Source organism: Petaurus breviceps, unplaced genomic scaffold (assembly GCF_028583685.1).
Source record: "Petaurus breviceps papuanus isolate PSGF00001 unplaced genomic scaffold, PetGlider_PUasm1.0 90845, whole genome shotgun sequence".
In the NCBI taxonomy this organism is placed as follows: Eukaryota; Metazoa; Chordata; class Mammalia; order Diprotodontia; family Petauridae; genus Petaurus; species Petaurus breviceps.
Window position 1 is genome coordinate 8,203,663 of NW_027187359.1, and position 16,384 is coordinate 8,220,046.

At 38.9% G+C, this 16,384-nt stretch overlaps 1 protein-coding gene across 1 annotated transcript in view; it reads left to right on the plus strand.

Annotated features, from left to right (window-relative positions):
* Positions 1 to 16,046, plus strand: part of GCKR (glucokinase regulator) — a 30,003-nt gene extending 13,957 nt beyond the window's left edge. Inside the window, exons 17-19 of the mRNA XM_069072289.1 lie at positions 9,589 to 9,738; positions 14,275 to 14,409; positions 15,876 to 16,046. Of these exons, the coding sequence (XP_068928390.1) occupies positions 9,589 to 9,738; positions 14,275 to 14,409; positions 15,876 to 16,046 (456 nt within the window). The remainder of the gene's footprint in view (positions 1 to 9,588; positions 9,739 to 14,274; positions 14,410 to 15,875) is intronic.
* Positions 16,047 to 16,384: the final 338 nt, after the last annotated feature.

Sequence of the window (16,384 nt, forward strand, 5' to 3'; positions counted from 1 at the left end):
CTCCAGCTGGCGGCAACTGCCTTGAGGCTAAAACCTCTGGCTTGCAAATGGGGCTGGGCTCAGCTCCCAACACTCTGCTGGCTGCTTCCTGCCAGCCTGCCGGACTGACCTCAGCGGGAGGTTAGCTTCTCTGTATCATTTTGTGGGTTCTGTAGCTCCAAAGTTTATTCAGAGTCACCTTTGACATGAATTGGAGGAGGTGGAAGTGAGATCCTAAAGGAAGTCCTGTTTCTACTCCACAGTCTTCACTCTGCCCCCTAATCTATTCTACTATTCTCTTCCATTTAATGTGTGAGTTCATCTCACTAACATTCACAGTTATGATTGTGAATTGTAAATTTTCCTCCATCCTTTTTTCTTTTTTTTTTTAATTAAATTTGTTTATTTACTTTTAGTTTACAACATTCAGTTCCACAGTCCCTTGAGTTTCAAATTTTCTCCTCCTCCCCCACCCCCCATGGCGGCATGCAATCAAATATAGAATCTACAAATATCTTCACATTAATCAGTGGGGTTATAAAGAAGGATTATAACTGATGTAATGATCATTGCTGAGACATTCTTTTTTCTTAGACTTTTTCTTCTCTTTAATCTGCCCTCCCTCTTATTCCACCCCTCCCTTTCCTTAGCCCCCTTTCCTTCTGTTTTCCACTTGAGTAAAATGTATTTCTATACCCAACTGTATATGTATGTGTATTTTCCCCTCCTTTAACCAGTTCAAATGAGAGGTTCTTTCCTCTTAAGAAAGATTCTACTTGTGCTCCCCATTTATATGAGATAATTTTCCCCATCTTTGCTCTCCCCACCTCATCTCCATTCCCTTGTCTATTCTCCCTCTCCTCCTTTTCCATTCTTTTTTTAAGATCATTAAAATGTAACAATCACTCCTAGGCCCTCTATTTAATTAGACTCCCTCAATGACTCTTTTTAAAATTAATTAATTTATTTATTTTTAGTTTTCAACATTCATTTCCACAAAATTTTTAATTAGTTTTTTTTCTCTCCATCTTTCCCCTACCCCACCCCAAAAGAGCAAGCCTACTGAATACCCCTTCCCTCAATTTGTTCTCTTATATCCTCCCGCATCACCCTCCTAACTTTCTAGTAGGGCAAGATGGATTTCTATACCCCAGTTCCTGTATATCATTTCCCAGTTGAATGTAAAAAATAATTTTTTTAAACATTTGTTTTTAAAACTTTGAGTACCATATTTTTTCCCTTCTTCCCTTCTCACTTGCCCCCACTGGAAAGATAGGCAATTCAATATAGGTTGTACATGTGTAGTTACCTAAATCATTTCCATAATTGTTATATTGTGAAAGACTAACTGTATTTCCTTCCATCCTGTCCCACCCCTCACTTATTCTATTTTCTCCTTTGACCATATCCCCTTTCAAAAATGTTTGCTTCTAACTACCCTCTCCCCAAATCTGCCCTCTTTTCTATCATCCCCCCTCTTATCCCCTAACCCCCTATTTTCCTAAAGGGTAGGATACTCAATTGAGTGTGTATGTTATTCCCTCCTTAAGCCAAATTCAATGAGAGTAAAACGTCCCATTGCCTTTTATCTTCCTGCTCTTCCCCTCCAATGTAACAGTTTTCTCTTGCCTCTTTTATATGAGATAATTTACCCTAATCTATCTCTCCCTTTCTCCTTCTCCCAATTAAATTCCTCTCTCACCTCTTAATTTCATTTTTTAGATATCATCCCTTCATATTCAACTCATCCTGTGCCCTCTGTCAATGTATACATAAATACACATATGCCCACACTCACATATATTTATATACACATACACCCTCCTTATACATATATGTATGTATACATATATATTCCCTTCAACTGTCCTCATACTGAGAAAAGTCTTAGGAGTTACAATTATCATTTTTTCCACATAAGAATGTGAATAGTTCAACTTTAATAAGTTCCTTATGATTTCTTTCTCCTGTTTACCTTCTCATGCTTCTCTTGCTTCTTGTATTTGAAAGTCAAATTTTCTGTTCAATTCTGTTTTTTTCATCAAGAATTCTTAAAAATCCTCTATTTCATTGAATGACCATATTTTCCCCTGAAACATTATACTCAGTTTTGCTGGGTAGGTGATTCTTGGTTTTAGTCCTAGCTCCTTTGACCTCTGGGATATCATAATTTAAACCTTTTGATCCCTCAATTTAGAAGCTGCTAGGCCTTGTGTTATCCTGATTGTGTTTCCACAATACTCAAATTGTTTCTTCCCGACTGCTTGCAGTATTTTCTCCTCTACCTGGGAACCCTGGAATTTGGCTATAATATTCCTGGGAGTTTTCTATTTGGGATTTTTTTTTTTTGCTTTTTGGAGGGCAAGTGGGGTTAAGTGACTTGCCCAAGGTCACATAGCTAGTTTTTGTGTTAAGTGTCTGAGACTGGATCTGAACTCAGGTCCTCCTGACTCCAGGGTCAGTGTTCTATTCACTGCACCACCTAGCTGTCCTGTTGGGATGTTTTTCAAGAGGTGATCAGTGAATTCTTTTAATTTCTATCTTGCCCTCTGGTTCTAGAATATTGGGGAAATTTTGCTTGATAATTTCTTGAAAGATGGTATCTAGGTTCTTTTTTTGATCATAGCTTTCAGGTAGTCCAATGATTTTTAAATTATCTCTCCTGAATCTATTTTCCAGGTCAGTGGTTTTTCCAATGAGATATTTCACATTGCCTTCTATTTTTTTCATTTGTTTGGATCTGTTTTATAGTATCTTGATTTCTCATAAAGTCATTTGCTTCCAATTGCTCCAATCCAATTTTGAAGGAATTATTCTCTTCAGTGAATTTTTGAAATTCCTTTTCCATCTGGCAAATTTGGTTTTTTAAGGCTTTTTTCTCCTCACTGGCTTTTTGGGCCTCTTTTGCCATTTGAGTTAGTCTATTTTTTAAGGTGTTATTTTCTTCAGTATATTTTTGGTTCTTCTTTAGCAGGCTATTGACTCACTTTTCATGATTTTCCTGCATCATTCTCATTTCTCTTCCCAATTTTTCTACCATTTCTCTTACTTGATTTTCAAAATCCTTCTTGAGCTCCTCCATGGCCTGTAACCAATTCATATTTTTCTTGGAGGCTTTTGATGTAGGAGTTCTGAGTTCACTGTCTTCCTCCCACTCCATGCCTTGATCCTTTTTGTCCCCAAAAAAGTATTCTGTCATCTGTTTGTGCTTCCTGTGCTTGCTCATATTGTCAGCCAATTACTTGAACATCTGATTTGCCACAGTAGAACTCTGCTTCCAGAATGGAGAGAGCTTTGTCCCAAATCATCATGATTTTTGCAACTGCTGGAAAGACCATCTCTACAGCCCCCATAAGCTCTAGCTCATTGGTCACACACTCCAGGACCACCACCCAAGACTGAGATCCAGATCCGAGCAGGTTAAAGCAAGAGCGATTACCCTCTGAATGGTTGCTTGGTCCCCCTGCAATCTGCAGGCCAGGAGCTCCTGAGGCACAGCTGCCACACCTTTGCTGCTTCTCACTCTGGGTCCATAGCCAGACCACACTCTTAGTTCCCCTTCCTCCCCCCAGTTCCAACGAAGTTCCACACCGACCTTTTACTTTGTCTTTGGCATTTAGGTGTTGAGAAGTCTGGAAGCCTCCACAGCTGCTGGTGATTTACTCTCCTGAAGTGTGCTCTGGCCAATGACTGGTCAGGGGCTCCCTCAATTACTCTTGATGACTGAGTTCTTAGGGGATGCATGTATCATCTCATCACATAAGAATGTAAACAATTTAACCATTTAGTTGTTCACACTTACCTTTTTATGCTTCTCCTGACTCCTTTGTTCGTATTTCAAATTCTCTACTCAACTCTGGTCTTTTCATAAGTAGTGCTTGTAAAGTCCTCTATTTCATTAAAATTCTATTTTCCTCAGATAGGGTTATATTCATTTTTACTGAGTAAGTTGTCCTTGGTTGTCAGCCTAGATCTTTTGCCTTCTGGAATGTTGTATTCCAAACTCTCTGCTTCTTTATGGTGATGGCTGATAAATTTTATGGGATCCTTACTACTGGCTCCTTGGTACTCAATTCTTTCTTTATGGCTACTTGCAGTGTTTTTTCTTTGACCCTGGAGCTCTGGATTTTGGTTATAATGTTTTTGAGAATTTTATTTGGAGAGTTTTTCAGGAGTTGACTAGCGGATTCTTTTAATTTTTATTTTTCCCTCTGATTCTAAGAGATCTGGGCATTTTTTTCTGTTATAATTTCTTAAAATGTCTAGGCTCATTTTTGTTTTTATTTTGCTTTTGGTCATGGCTTTCAGGTAGTACAATAATTCTTAATTTTTTTTCTCCTTGATCTGTTTTTCCAGGCCAATTGTCTTTGTTATAAGATAGCTCACATTTTTTTTCCTATTTATTCAAACTTTTGATTTTGTTTCAATGTTTCTTGATCTCTCATGGAATCATTAACTTTTATTTGGTCAATTCTAATTTTCAGGGAGTTATTTTCTTGGGTAAGGTTTTTTACCCCTTATTCCAAGCTGTTGATTCTTTTTTCATATCTTTCTTCTGTGGGTCTCATTTCTTTTCCCACTTTTCTCTCTACTGTTCTCTTTTGGTTTAAAAAAAATTTTTTTAGGTCTTAAAAAAACCAAACCCAACTCTTACTTTATCTTTTCCAGGAATTCTTATTAGTCTTATGTCCAAGCCACCATTGAGCCTTTGAGTCTTTGCTTGTAGATCTTTTTGAATCATTCTTTTCTTCTGAGTTTCTGTCTTGAGCTTCCCTATCACTGTAATAACTCTCTGTGGTGGGATTTTTTTTTTTTTTGGCTCACTTTTTAACCTGATTTTTGACTTTGGACTTTATGTTAGGCTGGGGCCCTGCATACTTTTCAAGGGAAATAGATTCCATCTTCTTGGGTCCTTCTGCTGCTTTCTTGGGGTACTGAGCATAGTGTTCTTCTGGGATCTTAGAGACAGCTCAGGCTGGAGACCTATAAACTTTCAGTGTTCACAAAGTGATGTGACCTGGGCAAAGTTTGCTTATTGCTCTGTTTGAACTCTGCAAGTTCCTGGACCAAGTTTTGATTTGAGCAAGATCTCTGTCAGCTTGTCTATGATTGAAAGTTTCAATAGACTGCTATTGGACTTATCAACTGTTAGCTTCTGGGAAACTTTGTAGGTTCAGAATAACCAACCCATGGGTCTGGGATTCTGGTTCTGCTTATTCTATTGCAGGCTTCAGCCTGATCTGGAAGCTAGAATTGAGTCCCTGCTGTGCTCCTGAGATCAGAGTCACACAACTACTGTTTCCTTCTGAACTTGTTCTTATCTCAGTACGTAGCTAGGGTCCAAATGTGACCACTCCTTTTCTAGGCATAGATCTCACTCTCAGTCCATCTTGGATCAGTGACCTAGAACTGGGTAGTGAGGGACAGAGCTGCCAGATAGCACCTGTCTCTGATTCCTACATTATTTTGCTTTAAATATATATTGCTTAAAAAAAAAAAGTACAAAGAGATAGCAGCTCCATTCCTGCAGAAGAAGAGAGAGGCTCCTGGAAATTCCCAAAGGGGAAACACCTTCCAGATGCTAGTTGTATTGCAAATATACGAGAGGATAAAATTGTAAGAGAGTGATCTGGGAGAGACAGGATTAATCAGAGCAGTGAGGTAATCTTGGAGTTAGTTCTCCTGAAGTGGGGGAGTTTGGGACAAGAAGATTTTTTTTATTATATTATAGTGATAAATCTTTTTTTTTTTTAAAGCAATTGGGGTTAAGTAACTTGCTCAAGGTTACATGGCCAGTTATTTCTGGGTGTGGTGCTAAGTATCAGCCCAGATTCGATCCCCAGGTTATCCCGACAGTGGGGCCAGTGCTCTTACTTGCTGTGGCCACGCCCTGATAAATCTTAATACCATTATGCCCTGAGAACCAAAAAAAGCCCCACAAAACACTGCATATCTCTAATAGTAAATGCAACCCCCCATTTTGGTAAGTTACAATTTGGTAAAAGAGAAGAAGCTTTTAAAAGGTAGCACCAGTGCTATGCTTTTACTACTGATTTCTTCAGTTTGCATCACTCTTTGGAAGTCTCATATTTTTTTGAATACTTCATATTTGTCATTCCTTACAGAACAGTAATATTCAATTTCATTCATATACCACAAGTTATTTCTAACTTTTTACTTTTACAAATAGTATTATTATTAATATAGGGACATACTATAACTATAGGGACAGCTAGGTGGCAGAATGGATAGAGTGCTGACCCTGGAGTCAGGAGGACCCTGAATTCAAATCTAGCCTCAAACACTTACTAGCTGTTTGACCCTGGGCAAGTCATTTAACTCTGCCTCAGTTCCTCATCTGTAAAAGGAGTTGGGGTAGGAAATGGCAAACCACTCAGTGATCTTTGCAAAAAAAACCCAAATGAATCTGACATGGGGTCATGAAGAGTCAGACATAACTGAAAACAATTGAAAAACTTGAAAAAAAGTACTATTATAAATATTTTTGTAAAGATTTTCCCTCTCATTATAGCTTCCTTGACGTATAAACCTAGTGGTGGGATCAACAGGTGAAAGGTTATGAACAATTTTGAAATTTTTATTGTGTAATTCCACATGTATAATTCCATCCCAAGTAGCTAGACAAAATTACGTCTTCACCAACAGTGAACATTCCTGTTTTTCTGTATCCCAAAAGTAATTTTTTTTTTTTAAAAGCAATCGGGGTTAAGTAACTTGCTCAAGGTTACACAGCCAGTTATTTCTGGGTGTGGTGCTAAGTATCTGAGCCCGGATTTGATCCCCAGATCATCCCAACACTGGAGCTGGTGCTCTTACTTGCTGAGCCACCTGGCCACCCCTAAGCAATTGGGGTTAAGTAACTTGCTCAAGGTTACACGGCCAGGTGTTTCTGGGTGGGTGCTAAGTGTCTGAACCCGGATTCAATCCCCAGGTGATCCCAACACTGGAGCCTTACTCGCTGTGCTACCTGGCTGCCCCAAAAGTAATTTTTTTAATCTTTCCTAATTTAATAACAAAATGACACTGCAGAATTGTTCTAATTTGCATTTCTCTGTTTATTAGTAACCTTGAACACTTTTCAAAAACTGATTATATCTTTTGAACCACATCTCTACTAGGAATGATTGAGCCACATCTTGTAGGAAAACAAGCATCATTAAATCAAAGATTTAGAACTTGAAAATATTCTTGAGATTATCATCATTTTATAGTTGAGGAGATTGAGGTCCAGATGTGTTAAGTGACTTGCTTAAAGGTGTATAGACAGTAAGTGCAAAGCCAGGATTTGAACCTAGGTATGTTTCTTTTTGTTGATGTTTTTGTGTTATGTCATTTTTTAGTCATGTCCAATTCTTCATGACCCCATTTCGGGTTTTCTCGAGAAAGATATTGGAATAGTTTGCCATTTCCTTCTCCAGCTCATCACATATGAGGAAAGTGAAACAAACAGCATTAAGTTACTTGCCCAAGGTCACACAGCTAGTAAGTGTCTGAGGCTAGATTTGAATTCATGAAGAAAGAGTCTTCCTGAATTCAGGTTCTGCACTCTTATCCATTGTGCCACCTAGCTGCTCCTATCAGGAAGTAGATAGCCTATTTCAAAATGAGTTGTCTGGAATTGTGGTTGGTCATTATAGTAATCAGAATTCCTAAGACTTTTGAAGTTGACTGTCTTTACAAATTGTTATTGTATAAATTGTTCTGGTTCTTCTTACTTTTATTCTCCATCAGTTCATACGAATTCTTCCCAGGTTCTTTTGAAACAATCCATTCATCACTTTTTGGGGGGCTTTTTTTGGAGGGGGAAGGTAGGGCAATTGAGGTTAAGTGACTTGCTAATTTTTTGTGTTAAGTGTCTGAAGCTGAATTTGAACTCAGGTCCTCCTAACTCCAGGGCTGATTTTCTATTCACTGCACCACCTAGCTGCCCCTCATTCATCATTTCTTACAGCACTATAGTATTCCATCATATTCACATACCATAACTTGTTCAGCCATTCACCAATTGATGGACATCCCCTTAGTTTCCAGTTCTTTGCCACTACAAAGAGAGCTGCTAATATAATTTTTGTAACTTTTCCTCTTTTAAAAAAATCTCTTTAAGATAATAGTGGTATCAATTCTGTAGCTACTCCCAGCTTCAAATGCATTGCTTCCTCCTCTTCTTGTTTCACTATCAATGAATTCAAAGGACAAAACTCCTTCTCTATACCAATATATTTCCAACTCATACAACTAGTGAAGATTAGATTACAAGCTCTATATTTGTATTCTTTTGAAAAAATGTTAAAAGGGAAAAGACTACGAGTCAGCAGAACCAAATTCTAGTTCACTGTGTTCCTTTGATAAATTATGTAACATCCCTCTTTTACTGTATCTGTATAAAGAAGATAATAATAGTTGACCTTACTTCATGAGCTGCTAATAACTCTCTCCACCTCCAAAATCACCTTGTGTCTCACTATATTTTATGTGGCATAGTAGAACAAGATTCTGGGCCTCAGATCCAGGAAGACCTGGGTTTAAGTTATTCTTCTGACACTTACTGGCCTTATAACTGGGCAAGCCACTTTATTTTCAGTGCTGTACACAACATATATACATGTTGTCTCTCATGGCTGGACTAGCTCACTGAAGACAAAGAGCTGTTCGAATTTTTATTTTTGTATCCCTAATTCTGGCCATAATGCCTGGCACATAGTAGGTGCCTTTATAAATATCTATTGTCGATTGATTAGTGCTGATCAAATATGTTCAAGTACTTTGAAAAATTTGATTGCTATAGAATAATATTCCAAAGAATAATAATTCACTGGAGTATTGCTATACCATGATTCTCTATCATGAGGATTTTTTTAAAAGGCAAGATTTACTATCAAAAGGACTTGATTATAACATTCAATCTTGTATGTAACATGAAAACTGAGGATGATATGCCAAATTTCAGTGTCTTTGTATTTATCCCATATGCATATAAAATCCCATTACAACAAAATCTAAGTGACTACTTGAGTTCTCTGGTTATTCTAGATTTTTATGACTAGTGCTTAGATCTTTAGCTCTATACAGTTTTGTGGGGGTTGTAGGGACAATGTAATACAATAGAAAGAATGCTAGATTTGGAGTCAATAAACCTGGGCTGAGCTCTGTCAGTTACTTCATGGCATTGGGCAAATAAATTAAGCCCTCTAGGCTTCAACCTATTTTTATTTATAAGTATTTGGTGGTATCATTATAACATAGGCTTCTTTAGGGTTGGTACTATGTAATTTTTCACCTTTGTAACTTCAGTGCTTAATCAGTTTGGGGAATTGAAATGAATTGAATTACTAGTATTTCCCACTAGGGGACAGTGGCATTGGTTCTGTCTTACCTAAGAAAGACCAGGAGTCAGATGCTGAGCAAGAAGTCAAAGTACAAAGGTTAAGTGGAGGGAACAAAAATTTAATTTTTTATAAGGGTACCTTGAATTGGCTAAATTCTGTTGCTAAAGGACTCAAGGAAAGCTGCTACCTTCTTTTGATTGTAGGGTTTGGTTCACCTGCTCCTGCTAACATAAACTTCCTCCTTTGTGTCTCCTTTGCTCAGAAGTTCCAACGTGAATTGAGTACCAAGTGGGTGCTGAACACAGTGAGCACTGGGGCCCATGTTCTTCGTGGGAAGATCTTGTATAACCATATGTTGGACCTTCGATTGCGCAACTCCAAGCTCTTTTGGCGGGGCTTGGCCATGCTGCAGGTGAGGGAATGACTAGATATACTGTGAGGGTGGGCATCAGAACGTATTCTTCATCAACATAAAACATGTTTAGGGGTAGGCCTGACTTCATATTCTTGTCTTGTTTCTGACCTTCACCTTCTTCACCTTATTAACAAGTGCAAGAGTATGTGTATACCTTTATTAGGAGAAACAATCTTTCAAGAGGAAGTTAAAGAAATCAATCATTCAAAGAATGTTTGCTGATAAAATTTTTTTGCCCCAAAGGGCAGAACAAGGGGCAATGGATGGAATTTCCAAAGAGGTAAATTCGAATTTGATGTCAGGAAATACTTCTTAGCAATTAGAAGTATCCAACATGAAATGCTTAGGAGATGGTGGATTCCCCCTCATTGGATGTCTCTAAGTAAAGACTAGATGACCAAGTCAGACTGACAAGCATTTATTTAAATTTTTTTCAATTTTAATTTTCAGTTCTAAAGTCCTTTCCTCCTTCCATCCTCTCCCCTAACCATTGAGAAACTAAAAAAGACAATATCCATTATACATATAAAATTATGTGAAACATTTCTACATTAGCCATGTTGGGGAAAAAAGGCAAGAAAAATGAAGTTTAAAAAATGCTTCAGTCTGCATCCAGAGTTCCCTAGCTCTTTCTCTGGAGGTGAATAGTAACAAGTATTTATTAAGCACCATCTTAGTAAAATTCAACAAAGGTGGCCTGAGGCACATTTTCTCTGAGCAAGATGACATTTTATTAATAGGGGCACTAGCTGTCAATAGAATGGACCAATGGCTTTGCCTCAGTTAGGCAAGGACCCTAAGATGACTAATTTTTGTAAGGTTAGAACAAAGACCAGAACAGGGTAGGTGATATCATGGGATTGAAGGACAACACTATTGGTTACATAGCAGAGGCGTGAGGGACAAAATGATTGATTGGAAGTTAGGAATGAGAGACTAGCCTCAATCCCCTCCTTACCTACTGTGGTTAAGAAACATTCATTGTTTGAGTCCACCTACAAGGTCAAAGATAGTGGCCCAGACTTCTTTGGATAACAAATCAGACATCCTTGAAGGACAGCTTGGTGGTATAAAGATACCAGATCAGACTCTGTGGTGTCCACCTGCATTCCTCTAGGATAGCAGATTTCTTTGAGGCAAGAATAGAATAGCAGTTAGCAGGAGAACTGGATTTCAAAACTTAACTCCTTATAATCCAACTGAATTTCTTAACTAAGTTCAGAGACAAAGAACCATGATTTAGGCAGTTACAGGACAAAATCAATTAATTAAATATAGAATCAATAAAAAATGATAAAGAGTCAATTGAATCTTCTCAGCACCTACTATGTGCCAGCTACTGTGCTGTGTTGGCTAATCATAACTATGATTTATATAGCACTTTAAGGTTTGCAAAGCACCTTACAAATATCTCTTTTTTATTCTGACAACAATGCTGGGAGGTAGGTGCTTTTATTATCCCTACTTTACAAATGAGGAAACTGAGCCAAATAGAAGTTAAATAACTTGCCCAGGGTCACATAGTTAGTATCTAAAACTGTATTTTAATTCAGGTCCTCCAGATTCCAAGTTCAGCATTCACTGTTCCATTTAGCTTCCCTTTGCGGGATGTTTTGTAGAAGAATTTTTTTTTCAGGCATAGGATAGAATGGATGACTGCTAAAATCCCTTACAACTCTGTAACTACTCACCAAATTCCTGACTTTATTCTAGACCATGTGGGGGTACAATGGAAGCACAGGATACATTTTCTTGTCTTCAGAGATCTGACAGTCTAGATGTTAAGACAAAATTAAAACACATTAATCAAAGTTGTTTATTGGTATAATATTGACTCTAAGTACAGTGGGAGTTCAGAGAAAAAGGGATCAACTTGGGCTAGACTAAAGATACCGTGGGAAAGGTAAGACAAACTCATGTTAGAAAGGAGGTATAATTTGAATTTGAATCAGAAGAAGGCATTCGTAAGTCAAGGTCACTGAACAAAGGCACAGAAGATGGAATGATTACAATGTGTGTAGGGAAAGGCAACTGGAATAGAAGGCATGTATGTGTGGGCAGTGGAGAACATGATTATTTTATATACTCCTAGGAATGCTAGCTATAATTAAAAGACAAAAGGGTGAAATTAAAAGTGTAAATATCAACAAAGAGACAACATTCTCCCTATGCGCAGATAAGGGGGTAGGAGAGGATAAGGTTTGCTAAGTTGAGTGGTGAAGGACAAATGTTAGAGAAGGTTTTGGAAATGAGTGGAGTTTGGATTTGATTTGGTGAGAAATAGGAAGCCACTGTACTTTGTTGAGTAAGAGAGTAATGACAGAAACAGTGCCTTCAGAGAAGTCTGGTAATAGTGCTCAGGAAGGATGGAAAGAAGAGGTATTGGAGGAAATAAGAAGCTTCGGTGCTTCTAAGGTGAAGTGTGAGGTGATGAAGATCTGGCCTCAGATAGTGGCATTGGGAATAGACAGGAAAAGACTGAATTCAAGAAGCATTTCTTTGAAAGGAATGACAAAGCTTAGTGATGGATCAGGTTTGGATAATAGAGTGTAAACTCTACGAGGGAGTGCCTGGACTATTTCACTGTTATCTTTGTAACCTCAGCACCTCACACAGTACTTGGCACACAGTAGATACTTAATAAACAAATGCTCATTAATAGATTGATAAAGGAGAGGAATCATATGACTTCAAAATTTTGTGGTAATTAAAAAAGTTCAAGAGATAATTGGGCAATTTAATCATTTTATTAATAATGCCAGCAAGTTATTAATAAAAGGATGGTCATTTGTCTGTCTCTCTTAGACTAAAGACAATCATGGCAGGAGAGCTCCGGGCTTATCTGTTCTTTTGGAAGAGTGACAAGCAACTCAGATTGGGTGACACAATGGGAGGTGGACTATATTAAAATGAGGGGCTGAGAGTGACAGCATGCCACCCTTGGACAGAAAATATTATCTCTGTACCTAGACCACTCCCAGCTCTTGGCAATCTAATCAAAGACTTTATCCCTACCCAAACCTGGAACACAATGGGCTTCTCCACCTTAGATTAAATTCCTTGTAAGGTTGGGTGGAGTTTGACAGAGATTGAGGAGAGTTAATTCAATCTCATTATCAGAGACTTCAAGAGACATGTACTTTTTACTTTTTAAAATTAAGACTTTAGAAGAAGGGGAGATCTCTGGATCTCCCCAGATTATTGATTATTAATAATTATTTCTCTCAGTTTCTAACCTGGGGCCTGGAAGAAATGTAGAACTAATGGAAGTGGTATAGTTGGGAGGGGATATCAATTTAGATGGTGGAGGCAAGGGTGAATTCAGTTTTGTACATGTTAAGTTTGAGGAAATGGTAGGACATCCCAGTGGAAAGTTCTGTAGGCAAATAGAAATAAAGTAATGATGCAGAAAGAAAAGGACTGGAGACTTAATTTTAGAGTCACCCATATAGAGGTGACAATTGAAAACTTAAGTGGATTTCGTGGGTAGTGAATAAGGAAAGAAAAATATAGAGACAGACCCTTGAAGGATGCTCACAGACAAGAAATAGAGGAAATAATGATTATCATCTTCCTAGACACAAGTAAGGCAGGAATGTAAAGATGGAAGAAATATCTAGACAAGAGAGCAACAATTTATATCCTGGTAGAGCTAAGTAATTACTCTAGTTGCTTGATGTGTTCCTGGAAGACCTAAGACAGATAGGAGAAAAGGAGGAAAAGGACAGGAAAGATAAAAATAGGGAGAAGGGGCTGAAAGGCAAGAAAAAGAAAAAAAGTGGTGTATATGATGGTGAGTAGTAGAAATTCATCACAAGTTGCCTCAGGTCCTACCCGTGGGCACTTGGGCTATAAGGTTACTTATTCCTGACCTAGACCATGACCAAAATATTTTTACTTCATCTTTGAGAGATTTTAGAATTTGTGTTAGTAGGAAACATTTCTGAATGGGTTAGTGCTCTCCCATGAGTAACAAGCACCCAAATGGTAATGCTGAATATAAATGCACTGTATTGATTATGAAAGGGGCTCAGAAGACTCAAGACTCAGAAACTTATTGATGGGAAGATTCCAGCAAAAGCAACCATGGTGACTAGCTACCAGTAACCTCTTTGTGAGCAAATGACTACCTGTTGGTGAATTAGAAGTAAATGGACAGAGACATTAAAAAAAATCTTATTAATTATAATCGCAATCGCTAACATTTATGTAGAATTTTAAGGATGGCCTAGCACTTTTCACATATTACCTTATTTGATCTCAGGGGTAGAGCGTGGCACTTAGGTATTTCTGCAATTGGAAAGACCACATGTGAATGTTTTGCTGGTTTGAATTCACTATTTCTAGCCATTGCTTAATGCTACTTTTGTTTGCATGGGGTTATGCTTAAGTTCACTCTAAAAGAGGGGCTTAAATCATGGAGAATTCTGGAACCTCAACTTGTTTCTTTAGTCACTTTTCCTTACCAAACTCCCCTTCTTGGTTCCTTTGGTCTTCCTTCCCAATTCTAATATTTCTCCCTTCCTCCTACAGCGGTTTTCAGGACAGCCCAAAGCTCAATGCATTGAGAGCCTACTTAAGACCATCCATTTCCCTCAAGAAGTGTCCGAGGAGATCCTGGCAGCCCCTATATCCCGCCACATTCAGATTGCACATGAGAAGGAACAGGTATCAGACTCTTCCATTTCTCTCTAGTAGACTTTGTACCTAATTTGCCTTATCTCCTGTATAAAAGGATTATGGAGTCCTTGGTCAATTTGATGAATCCTCCAATCAATCCAATCCCCCAATCCTTGATAAGATTACAAGGCCTTGACTCTTGTTAGATAGATACCTCCTTTAGAAGTACACATGGCCCTGCCAGGGGTGGGAAACCTGTGATCTTGAGGCCATATGTGGCCTTCTAGGTCCTTGGGTTTGGTCTTTTGACTGAGTCTAGGTTTTAAGTTTGGATTCAAAGGGCCACACTTGAGGACCTAGAGAACCACATGGGGCCCTGAGGCCACAGGTTCTCTACCTCTGAAATCACTTGATAAGAGGGAACTCCACTGATTGGTTCCCCCAAAATTGGGGTTGCCCTTAAGGTGACTGGTGACTGTGTATGTACGTGTAAACTTTTGTCTTTTTCTGAAATCTATAAGAGAGAGTTGTGAAATATCTCCCCGACTTGGGGATGGCTAGGTGGTACAGTGAATAGAGCACTGGCCCTGGAGTCAGGAGGACCTGAGTTCAAATCCGGCCTCAGACACTTAACACTTACTAGCCCTGTGACCCTGGGCAAGTCACAACCCCAATTTCCCTGCCTTCCCCCCTCCAAAAAAAAAAAGCACACACACAAAAAAAGAAAAGAAAATCTCACCCACCCCTTTTCTTTTCCTTCTGTGTTCTTTCCCATGGACTTCCAGACCAAAGAGCAGCAAGGGAGAGGGGAAGAAGGGGATTTTTTTCTTCTTCTCTCAGCAGTAGAAAATGTCACAGGAGAAGCACATGGCAATTGGCCTGTGTTTGCCCAGACAAATTTGTTAAGAGTCTCTGGTTGCCTTCTGCCTTTCTGTTTACTTTTTGGAGGACAGGTTAGAGACTATAGTTCCCGAGAATGGACTTTCCATTCCAGGAGGGAAAAAGAAAGATCACCTCTCATGTGTCCCCACTTACTCCCCCAGGTACAGTCTGGTTGGCAATCCAAGGGAATGAGAATGCAAAAGGAAAAGAAAAGGGGAAAGAGCCATTTTATAGCTTGCTCTTCTATAAGGGAAAGGCAAACAGTTCACCCACCCAATTCCCACTCTCAGTTGCTAGGCTTTCTGGAGGCAGCCCCATTGTCAAGGGACTAATCAGAAGAATTCTCAGCATGGGGACTACTCGTGCATTTTTACTTCCATGGAAGGGTATTCTTATAATCTCATCCAGTTGTTTGGAGCTACTCATCAAATGGATCGATGGATCCTTTAATTAAACTCCTATTAAGTTGGTTTTTATTATTTATCATATCTGGTTGCTACCACCAGTATTATCTTGCTTCCCAACTTGCTGGTCCCAATTCCACCATTATCCTCTGTTCTTTTGAATCCTCCTGGTGAACCCCTGAACTGTATCTTCTCAAACCTCAGACTTTTTGCTCATCTTCCCCACAGGTGATCCCCATAGCACTACTGATCCTCCTCTTTCGATGTTCGGTCCCTGAAGCTGAGGCCCACCTTGCTGCTGCTCCCTCTGTCTGTGAGGCCATTAGGAATGCCCTTCTCCGAATTGGTCGGAAGCGCAGCGCTGGCTCAATTGATGCTCTCAAGTCTACCACTGACTAGTTCAGTAGATGAGAAGGGAACTTAGTTTATGGAGTGGGGGAATATCACACAAGGAATGGGAAAGAGAGCAAAATACCTTAAAGCTTGGGATGACAGAACCTCTGGAGGGAGGCTTTTGTAGGAGGTATGTCCCACCCCAGATTTGGGAGAAATGTTTCTTTTGTTATCCCCCTTGGTTCCCATCTCTGAAAAATGTGGCAATTGGGCTAGAATCTACCCTAATCATCTAGCGGCTAGATGATCTCTGATATTTACCTTCCAGCTCTCTAATGCTGTGATGTTGTGACCATGTAACACGTATCTCTGATCTTTGTCGTCTGTTCTTGCTGAAAAATGAA